This window comes from Oryza glaberrima, chromosome 10 (assembly GCF_000147395.1).
Source record: "Oryza glaberrima chromosome 10, OglaRS2, whole genome shotgun sequence".
NCBI classification, from domain to species: Eukaryota; Viridiplantae; Streptophyta; class Magnoliopsida; order Poales; family Poaceae; genus Oryza; species Oryza glaberrima.
In genome coordinates this window covers 14105395-14129423 of record NC_068335.1, presented here as the reverse complement: position 1 = coordinate 14129423, position 24029 = coordinate 14105395, and the positions used below count along the sequence as shown (strand labels likewise).

Below are 24029 nucleotides of genomic sequence, written 5' to 3'. Positions count from 1 at the left end.
GGCCGAAAAGAGGATGTAGGCCTTGCTTGGATGGGCCGGAATTCTGGCCCATACAGTTCAGGCCTTGTTTGGAACGGGCCCAATCTGTCTGTCATGGGCTAAATTTAAAGGAATAAATTCACTTTATGACCCTCAAAAGTGATCGAAACCTAATCCATGACCCTAAACCACAAAACCGGATATCTCGACCCCCAAACTCTTAAAACCGGTGCAATTTGACTCCCTGGGTGGTTTTGGAGGGCGGTTTTGCTGACGTGGCGCATACGTGGCAGTATTGACTCGGTCTTCTTTCCACGTGGCGCTTAAGTGGTATTAGAAATAAAAAATATGCGTGGGACCCATTTGTCATTCACACACAAAATAAAAAATTGTGGGGCCCACTGACATGTGGGCCCCACATGTCATCCTCTATCTCCCTTTCTTCTTCCTCCCTTCTCTCTTTCTTTCTCTTTCTCTTCTCTCCCCTTCGCCGGCCGCGGGGAGCATGGGCGGCTGGAGCTGGAGCGGCGGTGGGCGGGGCCAGAGCAGTGGCGGCGACGGGCGGGGGCCAGAGCGGCGGCGGTGGCGGCCTCACCATCGACCTCGCCAAGTGGAGAGAGGAGAGGAGAGGAGAGCAGGTGAGGTAGGAACGGAGGTGGTGGGTTACACGAGAGGCAGCGGCGGTGCATAAGGGCAGGAATGGAGAGGGGAGAGGCGGAGCCGTCGAGCTCATGTTGTCACCGCCGCCGGTGCCTCCTCCCGCACTCGCGATCGCCCGCACGCCGCCGAAGCTACCGCTCGACCTGCTCGATGACTCCGCCGTCAACGTCCCGCGTCCTCCTGCGCTGGAGCTGATGCGTGTGGAGGGACGGAGGAGAAGGAGGAGGCACTGGACTACGAGGTCGCACCTCCTCGCGACGACGATGCGAGGATGGATGCGGGGAGGTGGTGGAGGATGGCGGCGAGGAGCTCTGATCCTGGCGATGCGGATGGATCCGAAGCTGTAGCCCGTAGACCACCGTCCCCTCGCTCGATCTCGTCGGAGTTCGAGTTCAAGAAGGATACGACATGACAGTTATCTATTAATTAGGCATAGTTTGTTAGTTTCCTTTTATCTTTAGGAAAGTGTGTTTAGTGTCCGATAAGAACTTTATCTTTTCCTTTTTAGTTTCTTTCTTTATCTAGATAAGCTTCCTTTGATTGATCCGACGCCACCAAGAACACGATATCGTGGCGACTTGACTCCCATCGGCTGATTCTAGAACTCTGAAGCCGATACTGACTCTAAACCGAAGGTAACTTTGGGCTTACCAAATTTCACTGTTAACACTAGGTCAACACCGCCACGTCAACGCCACGTCAGCGAAACTGCCCTCCAAAACCACCAAGGGAGTCAAATTGCACCAGTTTCAATAGTTTGGGGGTGAAGATATCCGGTTTTACGGTTTAGGGTCATGGATTAGATTCGGGTCACTTTTAAGGGAGTCAAAGTGAACTTATTCCAAATTTAAAACATGTTAAACTATTGTTATTATTCTAGTTCACTCCAAAGCAAAGAAAATCTGTGTGCTTAACACTAATAAACAGATAATTTTTTATATTTTTATATTTTCTGAGTATAAATGGAAATAGAGAAAAAAAAATTTGCTTGATGAAAAAGAAATAATTTTTGTATTGAACCTCCGATACCAAGAAAACAGAAAAACTTGTTAGTCGAAAATATTTTTGTGCAGCATGCATGTCCAACATCAATTAAAAAAGGGGCAAAAGAGAACATTAAAAAATGCAGGAAAAAAACACAAAAAAAAAGGGCCAAAAGGTGATCTTTGTTGTTACAGCTAGCTTGCAGGTCGCCTCATGGTCAGTTTCTTGAGTGTTAAGCTTGGAATCAAAACAACTCGGCGTGCAAACGCAATGCAAAGGGCAAGGAACCAAACGCTTTGCTTGCGAATAAAATCATCAGCTCAGGTCAGAGCCCTGCATGCATGCAGCACTACTCCTGAAAGACATAGACAAAAATTTTTTAAACTCTAATTAGTTAACTGCAAAATTTCTAGTTTGTTCACTGGCTAGTGATGTGTTATATGCTTAATCATGACCGAGAATATGCGTAATCATCGCTTAATTTTCATAACCAGCCAATTGACTTTCTGCTCCCTGCTTGCAGTTTTACAAATCCAGTTGACCATCCACAGAATCTTGGTTGCGAAGTTCTTCTCCTCTGCCTTAATCTGCATGATCATTACCAAGCATATATTACTCATTTTTCAGATAATGAGGCATATATTACTCATGATTACCACTAAGGCAGATGCACCCCATGACTGAATTCCATTGCCAAGCATATATTGCTCATGATTAAATCTCCTAATTAAGTATACATACAGTGCACTCCTTGACACAATTGCAACATAAAATAACCCGAAATAACTTAAAATCAGTTGACAGTTTCGTGTGTTGGGTGTAGAAGTGTAGTGTGAAAACAGCAAGAGAGAGCAAAGGAAGAAAGAAGCATGTGTAAGGCTGTGGAAAAGCATTGCAGCATCGATCATTTGCTGCATATATACGCAGGTAGCTAGCTAGTATATAGGAGAAAAGCTTTCTTCTTCCTCCATTAATTTCAGTTCTTCCCCTCGATCATCTTGTTGAGAGGAATGTCGTCTGGCCTGAGATCGTGCCACAGTGGTGGGTACACGTGGACGGTCTCGGACCAGGCTTCATTCCCCTCAACAACTCGTCGGAGTAGAGGAAGAAGACGGACAGTGATGAAGCTCATCTGGACCTCCTCTGATATCCTTTTGCACCAGCAACAATCTTCGTCTTGCCCTGTGGTAACTGGTAAGTACTCTCTTGGTTCTTCCAGGCATTTGCACATTTCACGCGATGATGAACAGATGAAGCACTGAGTTTGATGATTTCATCTTCCTTAACTCGTGAAGCAATGACGATACTAGATCAATTGGTTGGAAAGGAAATCAATTCAGACAAGCTAGCTAGCTAGTAGCATCTTGATCGATCACTACTCTCTTAGCTAGATTGTTTTAATTTTATCAGCAGCTTCATCAAATCGTCATCAGCTTTTCCTTTTTATCTAGCTAGCAATCACATTCACCACTCTCAAAACACAAAGATTAGTTTAATTATATTAGCACATTTGTAGATTATATGATCCACTAACATAAGTGCTTAGCCATCTATGATCACTATAATACATAATTGGATTTTAAATGACCGTTGTTTGAAGTCACTACAATTGATCTAGTTTGAACCGAAGTGGATGTAGAGGATGTAGAACCTCGAACCACCTCACGTATTGTCAGTGTAGGGGAAATAGTCGTAGCAGTGAAGACACCAGCTTGATCCCGAGAGGGTCGCCGACGATCACTTGCAGAGTAGCGGTGACCTTTCGGTCTCCACCTACACTGTCTCATTACAGCCGTACGTTCTCCCTCTAGCACTCAACTGATCAGATAAGGTTTGAGGATTTTTAGGGAGAAAATGATCGTGGAGAGATCATCATCTATCCATGACACCGGTCTCCCCTATTAATATGAAGGTAAGGGAGATCGGGGGCAATCCAAAACATGGAAAGATTTGGCGCTACCGATCAATACGCGTAATCATCTAATTATGAAAATATTCACAAATTAAATCACATTAATCCCACAGGCGAAGGGTAGAAAACAGCCGTGCGTGCGGGATTTTCTCTCGATTTCCATGCCGAGAGATATAATTTTCCAACGACATTAACTACTGCAGGTAGTATGCTTGTGGCTCTGCATGCATGATCAGCTGTGGTGTCGTCGTCGCCACGGATCTTTCTCTTACTATCATGGAAAGATCGCTTCCAAGATTGCTTCGCCTGCTCGCACGTGTGAAGCCCAAGAATCCAGCTTTGCTTGCTGCCCCTGTTGCAGCCTGCAGATGATTGCCGCCGACACACATGCACGCATGCAGTTAGGTGGCACCACTGACGACGACGCAAAGCCACCATTTCATCAATTATCACCGTACTGCACTTTCTGCTGTGTGATATATAGTGTTCATGAAAATTAACCTGGAGATCGAACAACAAGCTTCTGAGAAGAAATTTTGAATATTTCTGATTCTGTCTCAATTGAAAGCTACTAGGCAAAATGAGTGATAAGTAGTAGCAAGGTTGTTAATTAATAGGATCCCCGATCGTATATTGTAAGATATCCTAGCTAGCAAGCCGAAACAATTAATCTCGTGTTATTCTATTTGTATTCATATGCTGATGCTACCAATCTCGTGGGATCATATGGTTGTAGTATCTCATTAGGATCCCAATCATATGATTCTATATGTAAGTACTATATTAATAAAAAGTGGATCGAAAATAATGTGAATAGTAAAAAGGTCAATTAAATTTAACAAATTAATGTTATAGGCTTTAATTTTTGCAATGTATTACAGATCTTTTATAAAAAAATATGCACTTTTGTAAAATCCGAATCCGATAGGATCCTGATCCTATGATTCAATGCTTTCAGGAAAAAATGACCTATCTAAGAATTTAGTGAGATTCGGGATCATCTTTCTTTGCCTCCTTGGGCTGTCATCTACTCCTCTAGCTTGCTATTTTTGGACACCATTCATATAGAAGAATTTAGTGAGATTTAGGAGCTATAGTCCTTTTAGCATGTATTAACGGGGTATATTTACATGTGTATACTTGTGGTGTAGACGTGTAGTATGTGTATGTCTTGCATGATTGGGAAAAAAAACTCAGAATAGCATGTCAAGAACATTTATATACTGTCCTCTGAGTTGGATCCAACGGCGCCAATCCTGGCCATTAGCTAGATCTAGTGTTTTGCGGGGTCAAAAAGGGGCGACAGAGACTTGAAATGCGGTGGTCATTGGTGAGGAAGAGTTTTGGTGACCGGCGTGGAAGATGGAGGCGACGACCGACGGGAAGAAGATGGAGGCCATCTATCATCCCCAAGGCATCCCTCAAGCACTGTCGTTTGTCCCGAAGGGAGGCCGGAGGCTAGTGAGGAGAAGGGATAGGAAAGCAACTATCGACGTTGCATGGTAGGTGGTGATGACGATGACAGTGGTCATATGGCGACGGATGATGGCTAACAATAGTGGAGATGAGGACGATTCGTGAGGCACCAAGCAAGCAAATGAGAGGGAGGTTACTGGATCGGATGTGTGACCCCCTCTCCCCACACCGCACCAACTCATGCATCCCCACACTGCAACCGCTCATCCTCGCACTTGTACGCGCTCAGCCAAGCTCTAAAGTGAAGCTCAATTCCGGCTTCCTCTTGGGCCTGGCTTGGGAGTCGGGAGGCCTTTATATGCATGTGCAGCGCCAGGCCTTGTAGGGGGCGCGGGCAACCAAACATTTGACAATTGCATGCGTGGATACAAGTTAGGTTTGATGCAGGTAACCAAACACACCCATATGCATGATGTGACGCTACTAGTTATGGTTGATAAAGAAAATGATCGAGAAAGATCAATTTGCGCTGTGACTTTGGAAAGTAAACTAATGATTAGTTCTAAGACCTTTTAACTTATAACCTTGTGGGGACGATGCTACGATACCTTTGTGGTTACTTAGTTTATTAACTAGATGTAATTTGGATAGAAACGCTTTTGTGATCGGATTTATGCATGTTAGCTCTTTAATTTTGAGCATCACCTGTGGTCATTTCAATTGGTAAGACTTTTCTGGTCTCTTGATCTCTTCTTTGGAGTCTTCGACTCTTGGTACATAAGTACATTGTGAGCGTGGCTTCAAGTTTGAGCAAGCTAGCTCTCCGCTGTCATGAGGATTGCACGGAAAAAAAATCATTTCACACCTTAAAGTTTATTATCACATAACTTATATGATACCATATTACACATATCAAATATGTAAAGTTATTAGATGTGCTTGAGATATAGAGAAAGAAATTAAAAATCCAGGTGTGAATTTGTGCTGGACGTACTATATATGCGCCAATGGATTTTCAGTACACCCTTTGGTCATAATATTATAAGTTTAGGACAATATTTGGTCCATTTTTTTTAAAAAAATTGATAATCAACAATAATTTGCTAATTCTCAATAAAAAAGTATGTGTAGATTTACGTTTAAAAGTATTGTCAAACTTATTGTATTTAAAAATGATGGTTAAATTTTCAAAGTTTAATCAAACCTTATTCTAAATAACAAATATTTATGGCCGGATGGAATATTTGGGAGGAAAGGTATACTGTGGACACTAAGGCTGTGTTCTTCCCCTATTTTCCCAACCCACCTCTCTCGTTTTCCGCGCGTACGCTTTTCAAACTGCTAAATGGTGTGATTTATGCAAAAACTTTCTATATGAAAGTTGTAAAAAATCATATTAATCTATTTTTTTAAAAAAAATAGTTAATACTTAATTAATCATGCAATAATACAAGCTTCGTTTTGCGTGCCGGGGAGGAGGGGTTCCCAACCCTTCCTCCCGAACACACCTAGGAACCTAACCGACAACTAAGAATTATTGTAACTAAATTTTGAACATATGATTTCTGCACGGATTTTATAGAACTTAATCTATTTTTATAAATACTATATAATATTCCTAAATAGAATAGTAAACTAACGTTATACAATGGCTATAATTTGGTGGACGCACCACTAACGTGTATATTTAGTGAGTGACAAGAATAGGGGCTAACGAACGGGTGCGTCAACAGACATATAGATTTTCAATGTTAATTCGTAAAACATAATAATGGCTAGGCTAACTTGTGGTTGACAATATTTGATAGGTTGTCCAATGGTATCGATTATTATGTATGATTTTTTACATTGCAAAAATCAGATAAAACACAAGTTGTAAGTAACATTTGAATATTCATAAAATTTTGTTGAAAAAAAATTAGGATTTCAAAATTTTACAATATATAACGGTTTTACAAATTAGGAGAGCTTTAGATAAATTTTACAATATATAACGGCTTTATTGAATGCTTATTCATTTTTTACATATGCCTATACCGGTTAACTAGCCAGCGCCATTTTCTACTTTTTATTAAAACAAAAAATCGCGGTGAAAACGATCCTAAAAATGCAGGTTTACCTGGGAGAAATAGGCAAAGGCCCAGAAAATTAAACCCTGGGCCAATATGGGCCGTCCAGATCGGATCCAACGGTAGCGAAGCCCCCACCACAATATCTACTCCCCACTTCTCCAGCCCCTCTCGCTCCGGGAGCAAACGGCGGCGACGCTTCGCCTCCCTCTCCGGCCGCCGCCGCCGCCGCCGCCGCAGCCCATGGCGTCGCTGCTCCGCCTCCAGGCCCTCGCCCTGAACCTAACGGCACCCCGCCGCCTCCCCTTCCTCCCTCTCCGCGTCACGACTGCGACGGCTCCGCTCGCCGGCCGCCTCTCCACCGCCGCCGCCGCCTCCGCCTCTGGCAGCTCGCTGGAGTCACCCGCCTCGGAACCGGTGACCTCTCCGTCTCCATTAGTACATCCGCTTATGATTTTCTTTCACTTCTCTTGCAAAGTTTTCTCACGGGTGGATGGCCTCAGTATGTGTGGGCGTGGGGGGTTTCACTGTGTGAGTGCATCTCAGAAGAGCTAGAAAAAAAATGGTATTTTCAGAACAACGCATTGGTTTGGGCCGTAGAACTAAAATCATAGGTGATGTGGAAGGTGTAGTTTTGGTTTATGAGTATTAAGACATTTAGCAATTGTTAAGATAAGTGTGTTTTTCATGCATTACTATGTGCCAAATTGCGAGCGGATGTTCTTCTAATGTTTGAGCAAGCATAAATTCGTACCTGTGGACCATGAGGAACTTTCTCAGCTCTCAAGTGAAATAAGAGCTGTTGTTCGGAATGTTGCTTTTTATGCAGGTGCTTGTGTCTTCTACTCTTCTGTATGAACTGGAGAACTGGAGTAGAACGCAAGAATGCTTTCGTACTGTATTTTGTGGGGAATATGTACATATTGGTCAATTAGATTGTCCATGACTATTCCATGATGTCTGTTGTTGATCTATTACAATCTTCAGGATTTGGATTCTGGGCTGTATCTTGTGGCAACGCCAATCGGGAACCTCGAGGATATCACCTTAAGGTATCAGCTTTTAATCTGTTATGGGGTCAATCTGCAAACATTTTTATGTGTGGGAAAACACTTGGTCATCAAGCTGACGCCTACGAAATATCTTCTGAATTTTGATGTCTATGTCATAATATCTAGTGATTCATAAGGGTATACCAGGGTAATAGAACTGACAGTGGTATGCCGTTTTACTTAAAAAGAAAAGGCGAAAGTATTGGGACTTGTCTGATTATACAATTGTTGTAAACTCTTAACAAAATTTGTGAATAGGCAATCAGCTGATTAGCAGCACTTCTTTTAGAATAAAAGAGGAAATAGAGCAATGTTCTGCTAAAATCTCTACAGGGAGAAAAAAAAAACTTTAATTGTTTGATAGCACAATTAGCATCAGTTATTATTATTTTTTATCAATCCCCTTTACTTTTTACCATGAGGAAAATATCAGGGAGGGCATGCTTTCTGTTCTGCACAAAAAAAAAAAAGAAGAAGAAAAAGGAAAAACAAAACATAGTTGTTTTGGCTGAACCTTGAGGCTACCTCCATGTAGTAATAGGCTGTAACTGGAGCGTGTGCTCCTTTCCTGAAACATGCTCCTAGCTTTAAGCTTGGATGGTCCTTGCTGCAGGGCATTGCGTATCCTCAAATGTGCTGATGTGATACTATCAGAAGACACAAGGCATTCTGGAAAGCTACTTCAACATTATAACATCAAAACACCTCTTGTGAGTTAACTGCATTCTAATGTTTTTGTTCATGAATCACAAGTAGTTGCACATTTGCACCATGTTGTGTGATGAGTGCCATTGAACTTAGTCTAAACTGTAAACCTTGCAGCTCAGCTTTCATAAGTTTAATGAGCGTGAAAGAGAGCCTAATATCTTAAAGAGACTTCATGAAGGGGAAGCAGTTGCATTGATTAGTGATGCTGGTACTCCTGGAATTAGTGATCCTGGCATGGAACTGGTAAATCACTTCACTCCTTTGACCATTCATACTTGCCAATCTGTTTGAATAGTACATCCTGCTACTCTCTTAAACCATGAATAAACAAATAGGCAATGAATAGTGTCTAATAGTGAAATGCCCTGCAAATAACAATATTATTGAAGCACATTCTACATGTGCTATCAGTTAGTTGACACTACTCAAGTTAGCAGTAACAGCATCAGAGACTGTTCTTTTTAAAGCCCGATGCTGCTTCTAGATGTGTGAGATGTTAAGCATGTTGTACTGTTGCTTACAGGCTAGACTATGTGCTACTGAGGGAATCCCTGTTATCCCCATTCCTGGGCCGTCTGCTGCAATAGCTGCTCTTTCTGCATCTGGTTTGCCAACTGATGAATTTACATTTGGTAATAAAATGATTATGTACTTACTTTATTTATCAACAATGAACAATATTTGTTGTTAGTTCTGATATTTCATTTCTAGTGGGGTTTTTACCAAAGCATGCTCGATCAAGAAAAGAAAGGCTTGAAATATCTGCCTGTCAAGCTGCCACACAAATTTTCTATGTTCCTCCCCATGGAATTCACCAATTTCTTTCTGATGCTGCTTCATCATTTGGTGATTCTAGGTAATTGATATTCTGTCACCCATGTATATCATTGCTTATTGCATGATCTGGAATTTCTTTTTGTGGAATTTGTAGTAGTATTATATAAACAACTGAAATACTGCACTCTATGCTGCATCCCATTTGTATGTGGTGCTAATGTGTTATGCATGCGTTGTTGATCTTTCTTTTGTTTATGTATTGATATTCAGGTCATGTGTTATTGCAAGGGAGATAACGAAATTACACGAAGAGGTAATCAACAAATTTTTACTCTGTTTATATTTCAATCTTCAATAAAATACTAGAGCTGTTTCTTCAAATAAAATAAATATACTTCAGCTGGTAGTTACAGCAGATGGTATATCCCACCCACTATAAGCAGGTACTCTTAACTTGTAGTGCTGTCATTTCCAGCTTTACATTGCTGAACCTACTGCGAAGTGCTACTGGTCAGATTCTACTTGGTATTGACTCTGAATTAAGAAACTAATATGCGGTCTTGTTCATGCCAATCAGCTATACTGAATTGTTTGTGTATTATCTGTAGACCAAGCTGTACCCTTATATTCTACATGGTGGACTCATAAATATTTGTATTTACTTATTTTCTCTTTGTAGTCCTGAATTTGACATACATCTTGTAGTTTTGGCGGGGAACTATTGGTGAAGCAAATGAAGCCTTTGCAACTCGGCAGCCAAAGGGAGAAATTACAGTGCTCATAGAGGGAAAGTTAATTTCAGCTGATGAAACTCCATCTGAGGATTTCCTTGAGCATGAACTCAGAGAATTGATGACGCAGGGACATCCTCTGTCAGCGGTGTGCATTCAACTTAGCTTTTGATGCCTTTCAAGTCTTCAGCAATGTTTCGGTTCTATGGTTTTTTGTTTTTAAGAAATACACACAAGGTACTGGTCATACAATCATATCTTATTTTCTTTAATTCTGAAATAATGTTTTTCTAATGTAGGCAGTGAAAATGGTGAGTGAAGCTACATCAGCAAAGAAGAAGGATGTTTATGCCCTCGCATTAAGGTTATTTGGAAAATGAGTAAAATGCGATGTTTTGCTCTCATATGGTAACTAAACTTTCAGAAACCATGAAGGATGTTTGGAATGTGTCATATTTTTCAGTCCATTTGAACATCGTGGATATCTTATTGCCTGTGTGCGTGCGCAGTAAATAGCCTATTGGGCACGTCCAAGGCCAGGGCCACTCACTAGCAAAGGCAGCTTTCTGAAGATGGGAATAGCAATGGCAGCTTTCTGAAGAACTAGCTGATTCAAACTTTTGAAAGGTGATATTTGGGGAATTTTCAGAAGGTACCATTCAAATTTGCTGGAGGATGATGCTGTTCTGGCGATGGAAAAAGTCTTCGATCTGTAGCTTCATCGTTGTACAACAGAAGCTTCACTGCATCTGCATGACAAGCTATAGCTACCTGGTTAAGTTAGGCAGTAAGTTAGTATGATCACCTTAGATTTTATCGCAATAGTTATCGCAGTGTATACATTTTGTCTTAGATTCAAATTTATCGAAATCATTATTATGGAGCTAATGGGCCGAATCCGTCGTGAATGGACCACTAAACAGGCCTCCGTAAATGAGCTAAGGCTGCGTTCTTTCCTTGGTGCTGGGAACTAATCTTGTGGAACGACACATTAATGCATGATTAATTAAGTATTAGCTAACTTATTTTATAAATGAATTAATATGATTTTTCTAAAATAACTTTCGTATAGGAATTTTTTGAAAAAAAAAAAAGGAACCGCTCAACAGTTTGAAAAAAGTGTGGAAAACGAGAGATGAGTCAGGAACAAAAAAGACACAACCTTAATTAGGTTCGTTCAGTAAATTAGACATAAAGATGACCATTCCTTCAAGGAAATTGCCATGTATATGACCCAACTGTCCAACTCACGTGCGACTGAATTTGATCAATGGTTGTAAATGGGTACAATAATATAAACATGATTTCCTTTGATTGATTTATGGTTGCATGTCTCTAGTTGTATAATTGGATTGTACATATAGCAGTACTCTTTCAATGGGCCAAAAATGAATTTGCCCACGGAAATTAAGTCCACTTTGAGTCCCACGAATTAGATTTGGCCACTAGTTAAGGGAGTCAAAGTGCACATATTCCTTTGCCCACATCATTTCCTTGAATGAATTCAGCCCATAAATAAATTTGGCCCTTCTCCTTCGCGTGCATGTATTCGGCCTATTCATCAATCAAGCCTACTCTTGAAGGAGGCCTGGAGGAGCGGTTCTGTCAGGCCACCACCGAGAGCCGGATCTATCTATATAACACCCGACAGATTTTTGTTATAAAATCACACAGATTTTTCTAACCACCAAACGGCCAACTTGCTAGCCAAATTAAAAAGCAACGCGTATAGTGTAGATTAAGGCGTGTTAATCCAAGCCACAAAACTAACTACTTGTCAGCACATATACTAAAGGCTTTTTTAAAAAAAATTACGCCCTAATTACACTATACTTACATTTGTAACTATAGTGTAATTATAGTGTAACTAATATGTAAGTACAGTGTAACTAATATATAATTATAGTGTAACTACACTAAAAGCTTTTTTAAAAAAATTACACCCTAGTTACATTGTACTTACGAATGTAACTATAGTGTAATTATACACTATAATAGTGTAACTAATATGTAATTAATATGTAAGTACAATGTAACTAATATATATAATTATAGTGTAACTAATAATATAATTAATATGTACATACAGTATAACTAATACAGTATAACTAATAAGTAAGTATTGTTTTGGTGAAACAATTAGTTGCTCCTTCTTGCTCAGCTAGCAAAATATTTCACGTTCAAAGCATCAGATCATGGGATCGACTCCCACGGAGGTTATAGTAGTCCTTTTTTTGGTTGTAACGGACAGCTAGCACAAATCATAATGCAATTTGGACGGTGGAAAATTTGGGAGATTTCTAACAAAAAATTTGTCGACAAATTTTTAGCAAAACCGCCGAGAGCCAGGCGTGGTGCGGGCTCACCCGTAGCAACGGGGACGTCGTGGCGGACCTCTGCGGCACGCTCAACCATCTCCTCCTCCGCCCCACCCCCGCCCAAGCTGTCGCACTACTAGAGCTGGGAAAGCTCCCGTGTGCACCCAGATGCTACCGTGGGTTTAACAAAACACCCAGTAACTTACCGGGTGTAGGACTAGGAACACGGTAACGTCCCAACAATACCGTGCGCTACCACGAAACACCCGGCAACAGGGAAGTTACCGTGTGGGACCACCTGGAGCACGGTAACATGACTGAATTCCATACTTCCGTTTTCACTCCGTTGGCACGAACTTTGAATTTTGTTGGCGCGCACTATGATTTTGTTGGCGGCAACGGAGCGGAATCCTCCCGCCTGTTTTTTCGTTCTGACATACGGGAATGTCTAACAATTTCAAATTAAAAGAAAAGTTTAAAAAGTATAAAAAAATGCATGAAAGTTGTAAAATGTAAGGGAAAATTATTTATATCGACACTCTCAAAGATAGTAGAGTAGTAGACAATACAACTCGCGATAATAGGGTATCTATAATTCACAACTCACTGTACACAATATTTTTACGGATAACTGAAAATTGCAGGAAAATATTATAAAATCTAAAAAACACATAAAAGTTGTAAAAGTATAGAAAATGAGGAAAATAGTGAAAATAAATTTGGCATGACGTGTGCTACAATCTAGACACTCCCAATATAGTAGACGATAAAATTCACATAATACAACTAATTTTGATTTATTATTATTAGATTGAATTTCACTTTACGCTAACTTTTATTACCGATGTTTTCTCTTTGGATCATCCTTTTAACCAATATTTTTATTTTGGATTGGTTAATCTTACCCACTACTAAAAGGCATTTTCCATATATTCCAAAACCTTTTTTTCGTGTGGTTGAGCCGTCCATTTGCCTAAAAGTGTATGTGAAAATCGCTTTCCACATGGGTGGCGCACCTGCATGCCAAAATCAGATTTTTGTGTGTGGATGGACGCAAAAATAAAAATCCAAAAAAAAACTCGATAATTTTCATCGTTGCGGTCCATCACCGCTTGTCATTGTCGCCGTCAAGAGTTCATAGACAAGTAGGAGATAATGTACCTGTAACAGCCCTCCCTTCAGAACCGCGTAGCCCAGCCCATCCGACGGGTGGACCCACTTACACACCACTCCACTTATATTTCTTCATCGCTTCGTGTAAAAGGGTTAACCCGGGAGTGGCATGGTTGGAGGGAACATGCCTTATAAATTGGTTCAACTCGTGCTAAACTAGTAAGGTGATACTAAACATGCGCACACAGCTCACAGGAGCCACACAGGCCAAATCCTAATTGGGCCAGGATGTCACAATACCCAAGATGGCTCAAATGATTGAGAAGAGAGCCGGATGGTTAAAAGTGCAAGAAAGGTATTATTATCTTTTAAATAGAAAGGCAACGTCAGTTGTGATCGCACTAGCTAGTCAAGACCAACAGAACTAGATGAACCATATCCTGGCTTGATTCCCATGTTCTACTTGGATAGGGACACAGATGAGTATAAATACGAACACAAAACCACATATCGTTTTGGATGAGATTAATTGAGTAGGTTATAATTAGGATTTCCCACCTGTGTGTTGTTCTCGGTGTGACTTCAAGCGGTGCACATAAACAAGTAGTGTTATTACCCACTCCGTTAATATACAAACACATGATATTGTTTGGAACAATTGCAAACAAACTAAGTTTTAATAACAATTATATATAATTTGAATATTAAAGTTCTCATTAAAGGGATTTGTACAGAAATCGTGTGAATAGTATTATTTTTCCAAGCAAAACTGCTTGTAAACTGTGGTCGAATGGATTTAAATCGGACGGCTTAGATTCATCAACAGATATGGCTATATATAGAACACTTCAACCCTAGCAAGCCACCTCTGACCCACTCCGGTTCTCCACCGAACCGCCGCCACCCCCCTTCATCAACCAAATAATATGTTCCTAGCTATTGTAACTTTGGCTATTGCTTTAACTGACATGAACCATGAATTGCTTGTATGCTAATTATTAATTGTAACCTCTTTACTGAAATATATATTTATGTTGGAATGTGTTGTGCTCTTGTGTGCTTGTTGGTGGTTTATATTGTGATGGAAATAAGCTCTGATGGATATAGTAAACAAATTGCAAATAGCATATATTTTTTTATTAACACATGTTCTCTTACCTGCTTCAAACACGGTAACGCACCACATGTTCCCGGTGTGAATGAATCACGGTAACACACCAAATGTTACCGTGTGTGAAGGACACTCGGTAAGCCACCGTTCCGTTAGGAGCTCTGTTACACAAGAGTCCAGCTATGACGGCAGCCTTACCGTGTGATTCAGCACACACGGTATGTGTTTTGGCCTTCCTGTGCGCATAATCGTAAAACACCCGGGAAGTGCGCACGGTAAACTGATGAAGCCTCCGAGTATCTGTTCCCATGCACTAGCACCCGGTAACGTTGTTACCGTGTGTTTTTGGCCTGTTACCGTAGGTTTTGAGCACACGGGAGCCTTCCGGTCTCCAGTAGTGTCGAGGGCTTCTCGGTGACTTTGACCCCCTCGCCACCGCGGCCAACAACGCCCAGTCCTGTTGCTTCGAGATGAAGGCATGCACCGCGGTGGTGCCCGTTGACACCGTCGTTACCTCGCTAGCAGTGTCAAAGTGGTTGTGCAAGTCGTGTGGCGAGGGCGATGCCACTGTGTTGCTTCTCCCATGTCACCACCGTTGCCTCTGCAGGGAGTGCAAGCCCAAGCTGGACGCTTGCCACGTCTGCCTCGCCACCAAGAATGCCTCTTCTTCCATCCGCATCGTCGTGTCTACCACACCCAGGTCATCGCCGCCTCCGTCTACAAGGTGGTGGGCCTCCAGGACCACAACCCCGGCGCCAAGGTGCTCACCGTCGCCATCTATGGGCTGGAGGGGAAATGAAAGGGATGTGAGGCTAACTACTGGGTCCCACATTATTTTCTATCCTTGTTTGTCATGTTGGCATTGCCACATAGATAAAAGTGACAAATAGTTAAGAAAACCACCATCTTAGAGAAGAAAAAAAAACTTTAAATTAGGTATTTGGATAATTGCCAAGCCGGTCCATCACGGCCCATGACCCAAAGTCGGCCAGTGATATGACCTTCGTGAGGGCCAAATTCCCATGGCGATCGACCGTTTTCACCGCAAAAAAATTGGTAAAAATGGCAACCACTTAATTTCATTGTTTGTTTGTTTGTCATTACATGCCATTTTCTAATATGTGACATAACGCACAAATCACAAGATCGATGGACAAAAGGAAGTGAAGTTAAGGGGAGAAGAGTGCAATAAACGAATCGGACTCGACGGGCAATGAATCTTCAATCAAAGTAAGCTGCTGCTAAAATTAATTTTTAAAGCGAAAATTTGCAGTTCATTTTGCCCTTATTTTGACAGCGTTAGTTTTTTTATTGCTAAGACTAAATATATAGAAGTTTTATTATTGTTAAGACCAAATATATAAAAGTTTTAAATACAAATTACTTTTAATTGCTATAATAATCTTTTTTTACATCTTCCTCACTCTGATTTTCCCTCCACCTTGTCGACTTTCTTTAGACCAACCGAACGCCGCCGCCGCAAGAACAGCAGCGCCAAGGCCAGCAGCAACGCCGCCGCTCCCAACGTCAGAGCGACGCCGGAGAGATCGTCGTCGCGAGCCCTCGCGTACATGTAGAACGGCGGCGACCACTCGTGGCCGCGGCGGATCACGGGGCCGCCGCCGACGTAGAACCACGGCGACAGGACGGCGAGCATCCGCCGGGCGGCGAGGACGCACGACGCCGCCGCCACCACCGCGGCGCTGCCGGCGCATGGCAGCGGCGACGTCGTCGAGCCGCAGGTGAGCGTGAGCACGGCGAGTACGACGACGACGACGACGGCGAAGACGAAGCCGTTGCTGCGATTCTCGGCTATGGACTCTGGCATTTTGGCCACCGCGCGAGAGATCGATCAATCGTGGAATTAATTGGGATATCGATCTGATGATATTTTTCACGCGGCGGTGAGGCACTTAAGTAGTATAACGATGATGAGTGATGGAGCGGTCAAGCTCATGTGGAGTCGTCGTCCACGCTTACCGTTGAAAGCTTCAGAAGTTCAGAGCACTTATCCTTGTATTTGGATTTTTTTCACATAAATATAATTTTGTTATTTTCTTTTTCTTTTTGTAAGTCTAGATAAAATTAACTTGGCAAAATTTGCTGTAGGACACTCAAAAAACTTGTAATTGGCTGGAAAACACCGCAAAAACGTGATACGGCTGATGCACACTATGAAAATTGTGTATTGGTTATAGGACACTGGAGCCAATATTTTATAATTTCCTGGTCAAAAGAGGTGAGAAATTTTTCGAAATGGCGAGATTGCCCCTGGCGCCACCTTCCCCCACCCGAAATCACAATTTTTTTTGTAGCTGGGAGCAGCCGTCGGTGAGGTAGCTGGCAGCGGCGTCCGTGCGCCAGGAGCGGCAGATCGTACAAAGGCGGATGCGGTCAGGGAGGGATGGGAGGTGGAGGAGCAAGAGCGCAAGCAGGTCTGTCGGGAGATCCCGCCACGGCGGTGATGGTTGCTGCGCCGATGCCATCGTCCTCCTCGTCGTCGGTGGTGGCGGCGGTGGCATGGAGCACGAATAGGAGGCAGCCGCGCGTGAGACCGGCAGCAGTGGTGAGGAGTGCGAGCAGGAGGCGGCCGCGCGGGGGGCAGGCGGCGGCCACGTCGATGGCGTGGAGCACGACCAGGAGGTGGCCGCGCGTGAGGCGGCTGCGGCGGCGCTCCGTGTTAGGGGCAATTTCGCTATTTTGAAAAATTTCTCACCTCTTTTGACCCGGTAGTTATAAAATATTGCCTCCGGTGTCCTATAGCCAATTACACAGTTTTTGTAGTGTCCATCAGCCGTATCACGTTTTTACGATGTCTCCTAGCCAATTACACTTTTTTGAGTGTCATGTAGCAAATTTTGCCAATTTACTTAGACGCATGTTATTTACAGGTGTGTTTAGTTCTTTGGGTGTAAAGTTTTTAAAGTATATATATATATATATATATATATATATATATATATATATATATATATGCACATTTAAAATATTAAACGTAGACTAATAATAAAACAAATTACAGATTCCGCCTGTAAACTCCGTGACGAATTTATTAAGCCTAATTAATCTGTCATTAGCAAATGTTTACTGTAGCAACACATTGTTAAATCATGGCGTAATTAGGCTCAAAAAATTCGTATCGCAATTTACATGCAAACTGTGCAATTGATTTTTTTCCCCGCATTTAATGTCTCATGCATGTGTCCACATTTGATATGACATTTTTGTAAAAAAATTTTGATATCTAAACAAGGCCTACGTCATTACAATTATTTTTTTTTAAAAAAAGTCTCGTTTGTTTTTTTTAAAAAGTATTTCTTGTAGAAGATTATCTTTAGTAGGATGATTTCGACATCAAAGTTTCTAATAAATAAACAAGTAACGTTTTGGTTATTAATGCATAATAATAAAGGAGCAAGTTTGGAGTAAGTCGAAAAAATATACGAAACTTAGTGTTTCCGTCTTCTCATTTTGTATGTTATTGTTTCTCAGTCATTAGTTCTAGAGTCTACATATTACTCTAACTCTAAATATATACATATGGATATATATAGGTAGGATTTCTTCTATCACTAAAAAGATGTCATCCCAATTTATTGTATTTGTATCATATTTTCTATATTCCTTTTATACTCTCTCCGTTCTAGATACATTTTAACTTTATCAAAGTCAAATTGTTTTAAGTTTGACTAAGTTTATAGACAAATATAGTAACATTTATAATACTAAATTAGTTTCATCAAATCAATAACTGAATATATTTTCATAATAAATTTTGTCTGGGTTATTGATACTACATATCTAATAATAGTTGACTAAATCTCGGCAGGACCCACCACATACCATGTCTTATACGGAAACAACCTTCGGATATAAGAGAAGATCCGCATAAGAAAGGATGAATAGAGTTCTACATGGAAACGATAAGGACTACTCGGGTTGTATCCATATTGGTTTTCCTAGTTCTATTTGGACAAGGGGACACCTATGGGTATAAATACAAGGTCCCCTAGGAGGAGAGGGGACAAGGAACAATAGATCAAGACACAAGATCAACATACAAGCTAACATGCGCCAAGACAAGCCGCCGGATATCGACATCGGTGATAAACATAGTTAGTCCCTATACGGTTCCTACGACTACCGTCAGGAGGGATCTAGCGCTGTCTCTGATCTCGCCGGACACAAATTTGAGGAGGAAGACTACTCTGTTGTCGACTACGGGATGGTTTATAGCCGCCAAGTCGACAATAGATAGATAGGCTACCCCAAATATTATACTGGTGTGATTATGATGAATAAGAGCAAAGACCGGCTTCGGCTAACAGGAGTAGGATTATTACCTGACAATTCAGGGGTACGAACCTGTATAAAAATCCTTGTCGCCATCTTTTATCTCAGTCTCGCATATATCCTAGTACCAATAATCTCCATACTATGCAAATACCGGAATTGCGACATCAAACATCGACAGATTTGTCTTTGGTTGAAAATGTTACTATTTTTTTTATAAACTTAGTCAAACTTAAAACAGATTGACTTCGATTAGAGTCAAAAACGTCTTGTAAACTGAAACGGAGGGAGTATTATTTACAATACATGCACAAATATCGGTGTGTCGTGCGCGTACGCACTTCGATGTACCTAGTATATGTGATTATAGCTTTTAAAAAGAACATCAAGCTCTTTTTTGTGTTTGATGTAATGTTTCATCTGCAAACGTGGTAATATTTAACAATTTTGATTACGAACTTTGTGAGGCACTGGCAGATGAATATCTAATTAAGTCGACGGCGTACACACGGTCTACTCTATTTACCTCGGTCAAATTAACTTTACGTGTACGTTGGGTGTGTGCCAGATATATGACTATCTACATCCGAAATTGCCAAGCGGCCAAACTTCGGAAGAGCGAGTCCGATTTGTGATAGAAAAAATTCTATGTGAAATTACCATGTACTCTGTCATTTTCTTATACTCGCTCGGTCCCTCTCCCTCCAGTTATAAGTATTTGACTTTTTGGGATAAGATCTGGTAAAGTCTTTGGAGGGAGTAGTCCTTGTCCCAACAAATATGGTAAACCGCTTAATTATAATTACTTCTACATTAGTAGTACTTCCTCCATTCTAAAATATAAGGCACAACCACCCTTAGCTCAAAGATCAAGAAACAATTATTATCATCCCCTAGTTTAGATTACCCTAATAAATATAATGCATGCATCTAATAGAATTAGTGTAGTGACCCTCGTATTCCACTTCCGGGGTAGAATACCGGTCTATGGCTCATTCCTTAGTAAGAACCAACTTACCAAGAAATAGGCACACCAGAGTAGCATAACAGAAACAACTGTAGCGAAAACCATTAAATAAAAACTAAAGAAATTAGCTTTTGCTAAAATAATCACTAACAATACCTTGCTATTCTAGATCTTCGTGACCTTCAACTCTTAGTTGATGTAGAGATATGGAACGAGTCTTTTCTTTGATCTTGATCAATCATGTAGAACCTTTCTTCACCTAATTGTTAGCTCAACACTACACGGAATAATATATATAGGGGATGAGTACGAATGGTACTCAACAAGTCCAACTATAGCAATCCAACAAATACATGCCTATAATTCACCTGCATAATATATATATCTCCAAATCCCATAATCCAACAAGTAGTTTTATGCAAGTTCATAAAACAGTGTAGTAAAAACTCATATTAAGTAATTATAAAATCTATTGCATATAAGGCACCACAGGTATTAGAACCTCCGATAGGTTCCTTTCCTGCCGCGTTCGCAGTTTCTACCCGAAACAGGGAGTGTTGGAGTGACATATCACAATTCATATACTCTGCAGAGGTGTGTCGCTGTACCCACAGACGCCTTAAACCTTTTAATGCCCACGCCCGTCGGCGCTTGAAGCACACTTCATGGTGTATGCCGGCAAGGCTAAGGTCACAAGCTTTTCATCAATCCCATCTGTCAATTATCTCTGCAGGTGATTCCCGCAACAATGGCGAATCATTGGATCCCGCAACAACAGCGATCCACATCATCTAATCGGATTTTGCAACAACGGCAACCCTCATTGCTAGGCCACGCTCATGGGATTCGCGGAAGTCCTTAAGCCCGCAGGATAAAGCCATTAAGAAAGAACTACTAAGCTAGCCTGGTCATGTAGTTGACACGATCGCTACGGCGCTTGAATGCCATATAACAGTTGTTGTTTAACCTTATGATGATAAATATATGCAACTGAACCCCCACCACCATGGCAAGTTCAGAACACACCTATAATATGACCGACTGCTCCACCAGTCAATTCAATCCATCAGCATATTTATTTTAATCATAGAAAGTATAATTTAATGCAATGTGATACATATAGATTGCAATTACGAAAATAGAACAAGAGTTGGTCAAAGGTGTTGGACTTGCTTGAGATACTTGAAATCGAAGACGAATAAATTAATGAAGAATCCCAAGAAATCCAAGATAAACGCCAAACTGAAAGAAACAATAAAACACAACTAAATACGAGAATGTTTATATGAATGCGATGCACATGATATGCCTAACCTTAATATCATAGCTAATCTACAACACTATAGGTTATCCACTCTCACCTCAAGACTCAACTAGATGACCCATATGTATTTTTAAGTTGAATATGGTTAAATATATTTGTATGTTTTGATTTGGTAAAGATCTATGATTTATATAACATAATTTAGTTTTGGACTAAAATATTTAGTGTTAAAACAAACATCATTGCACTTTTTATTTTTAAAAGAGTAATTATTTTAATTGAAAGAAGTTTTACTTTACTTGAGAGAGATTTATATTCAATAGTCCTTAAATTCAATAGTACACCTATATATAGCCCACATGTCAAAGCCTAACAGAAAAGCCCATCTAGACCACCTTCTTCCTATTCTCTCTTTCTCTCGTTCTTCTTCCTCTCCCTCACCCTCTCCACGAGATTTTTGACAATAAGCCACTAAATACGTGCGCCTTTGCAAACTTACCACCCAATCCACATGCCTTCTCTAATACACTACTAGGAGTGCTAATTTTTTGATTTCATATCACTTTCTCTCTTTTCCATCATTTTCTCTTTTTCTTTTTCGTTTTCTGTTATTTCATTCTCTTTTCGGACTCTTTTACCCCTGGCCCCACCTGTCAGGGAAAGGGATACAGAGAGAACGGGATCGGGATCGGGAAGGGGGGAAGGGGAGGCAGAGCGCATGCTGGCTGCTGCTCTGCCTCTCTCGCCATAGAGAACAAAATGGCGTTAGGAGCAGGACTGCAGGACGCCTGCTGCCCTGCTGTTCCTCTTCTCTGAGTAGGATAGTGGCATACTCCCTCCGTCCCACAAAAAGTCGAATTCTAGGGGAGGGAGTTTGTCCCACAAAAAAACCGACTCCTGCGCACAAAACGAGAAACGTCGTCTCGAGCACATCGATGGGCCCACGGCCTCTCTCTCCTCGCGTTCAGTTCACACCGCTCAATCCTTATCCTCTCCCACCCAGCGGTTCTCCCCATCTCTCTCTCCTCTACTCCTCAGCCTTCTCCCGCTCCACCATCATGTGGCGGTGGACGCGGCCTCGACGGCGGGGGCGGCGGCGGCGACAGGCGGACGCGGCCTCGTCTGCGGGGGCGGCGGTGGCAAGCGGACACGGCATCGGCCGCGGCGACGAGCGGACGCGGCCTCATCGGTGGCGGCGGCAAGCAGACACGGCATCGGCGGCAGCGGCGGCGGCAACGACGAACGAGGCCTCGTCGACGGCAGCGACCAGCGGACGTGGCATCGGTGGCGGCGGCGGCAATAGGCGGACGCGGCCTCCTCGGCGGCGGTGGCAACGAGCGGACACGGCCTTGTCGGCGGCGGCGACCAGCGGACGTGGCATCGGCGGCGGCGGCGGCAACGACGAGCGGACGCGGCCTCGTCGGGGTTCTTGCTAGTTCATGCGTCGGGGTTCTTGCTAGTTCTTGTAGTATCTCTTTTTCTCTGTTGTTGGTTCTTCTCGGTTCTTGGTTCTTCTATGTTCTTGGTACTTGCTAGTTCATGTTCTTGGTTCTTCTATGTTGTTGGTACTTGCTAGTTCGTGGCTTCATGCACGATGCAGATGGCAAAGGTGGAGGCTTGCTGGTTTTTGGTGTTGATGCGTTTGGTATTTGGCGTCATGGTCAAATGCAAGTGACACCATTACTCAGTGATGCATCGACGGCGAACATCCGGTGGTGGGATGCCTGGGTATCGAGGAAGGGGCTGGGAACAATTTAGTGTTCACAGAGATTTTTTTCAAAACAAAAGTGCTAATCATGGTTGTACTTGATGGGGGTATTTTGATCTTTCACCGCTTGGACTAAAACTGCATCGGGCTTCTAGGATTCGATATTTTGTGGGACGGAGGGAGTATATTGCTGCATATAACTGCTGCATATATTGCTGCATGTATTGTATATATGTGTATTCGTAAACTGTTGCTCCGATGGCAAAATTTTGACAGCATGTAAGCAAAATTTTGACAGCATGTACCCTAAATTTTGGCAACATGTACCTTGCAATTTGTAGAGCATTTGACACAAGTCAAGAAAGCACTTGACATAGATAAAAAAATGGTAGCATGTACCCATAATGCACATATAACCATTTGAGAACAAACAAGTTCAATACCAAACTTGAGAATATCATCCAGATTACATAACCAGGCTCTCCACCCAGCGCCGCCGCTTCCCAGGCAGTGCCGCCGCTTCCCAGGCAGTGCCGTCGCTCTCCCCTGCGCCTGCTGCCACACCCCACTCCGGCGACCCTTCTAGCCACCGCTCCGCAACCGTCGCCGGCCTGAATCGGTTTCTTGGATCCTCGCTTCTCTGCCCCTAAACTAACCCCAGCCGCCGGTCTCCTGCTGCTGCAGCCGCCGTGGAGATGGCCGGTGGAAACACAGGCAACTCCGGTGGCTGCATCCCTCTGCTCCATAGGTGAGCTACCTATTCCATCCTCCCATCTCTGATCCCTATTGTGATATACTAGTGTGGTGTCCTCTCTTGTATGGTGTTGTTATGTAAACTGTGATGTACTGGTGATGCTTGTGAATTTGTCCTAATGATTCACTTGATGATGTTATACTTAGGGTTGTATTTACTGGATCTAGGGTTCTAGAGAAATTGGGTTGCTAAGATAGATGATGCCTATATGTT

The 24029-nt window shown here is 42.1% G+C and overlaps 1 protein-coding gene across 2 annotated transcripts; it reads left to right on the top strand.

Moving 5' to 3' along the window:
• Positions 1-7160: 7160 nt before the first annotated feature.
• On the top strand, positions 7161-11176 carry LOC127785711 (uncharacterized). Of its 2 annotated transcripts, none has more exons than XM_052313108.1 (10): positions 7161-7437; positions 8008-8072; positions 8686-8782; positions 8895-9023; positions 9304-9412; positions 9492-9636; positions 9828-9870; positions 10263-10436; positions 10588-10696; positions 10798-11176. In XM_052313108.1, the coding sequence occupies exons 1-9, from the start codon at positions 7264-7266 to the stop codon at positions 10666-10668; spliced, it is 1017 nt and encodes a 338-aa protein (XP_052169068.1). In that variant the 5' UTR covers positions 7161-7263; the 3' UTR covers positions 10669-10696; positions 10798-11176. The 2 variants fall into 2 exon arrangements, with proteins under 2 accessions (XP_052169068.1, XP_052169069.1); XM_052313109.1 differs by lacking the exon at positions 7161-7437 and adding an exon at positions 7462-7936.
• The last annotated feature ends 12853 nt before the right edge of the window (positions 11177-24029 follow it).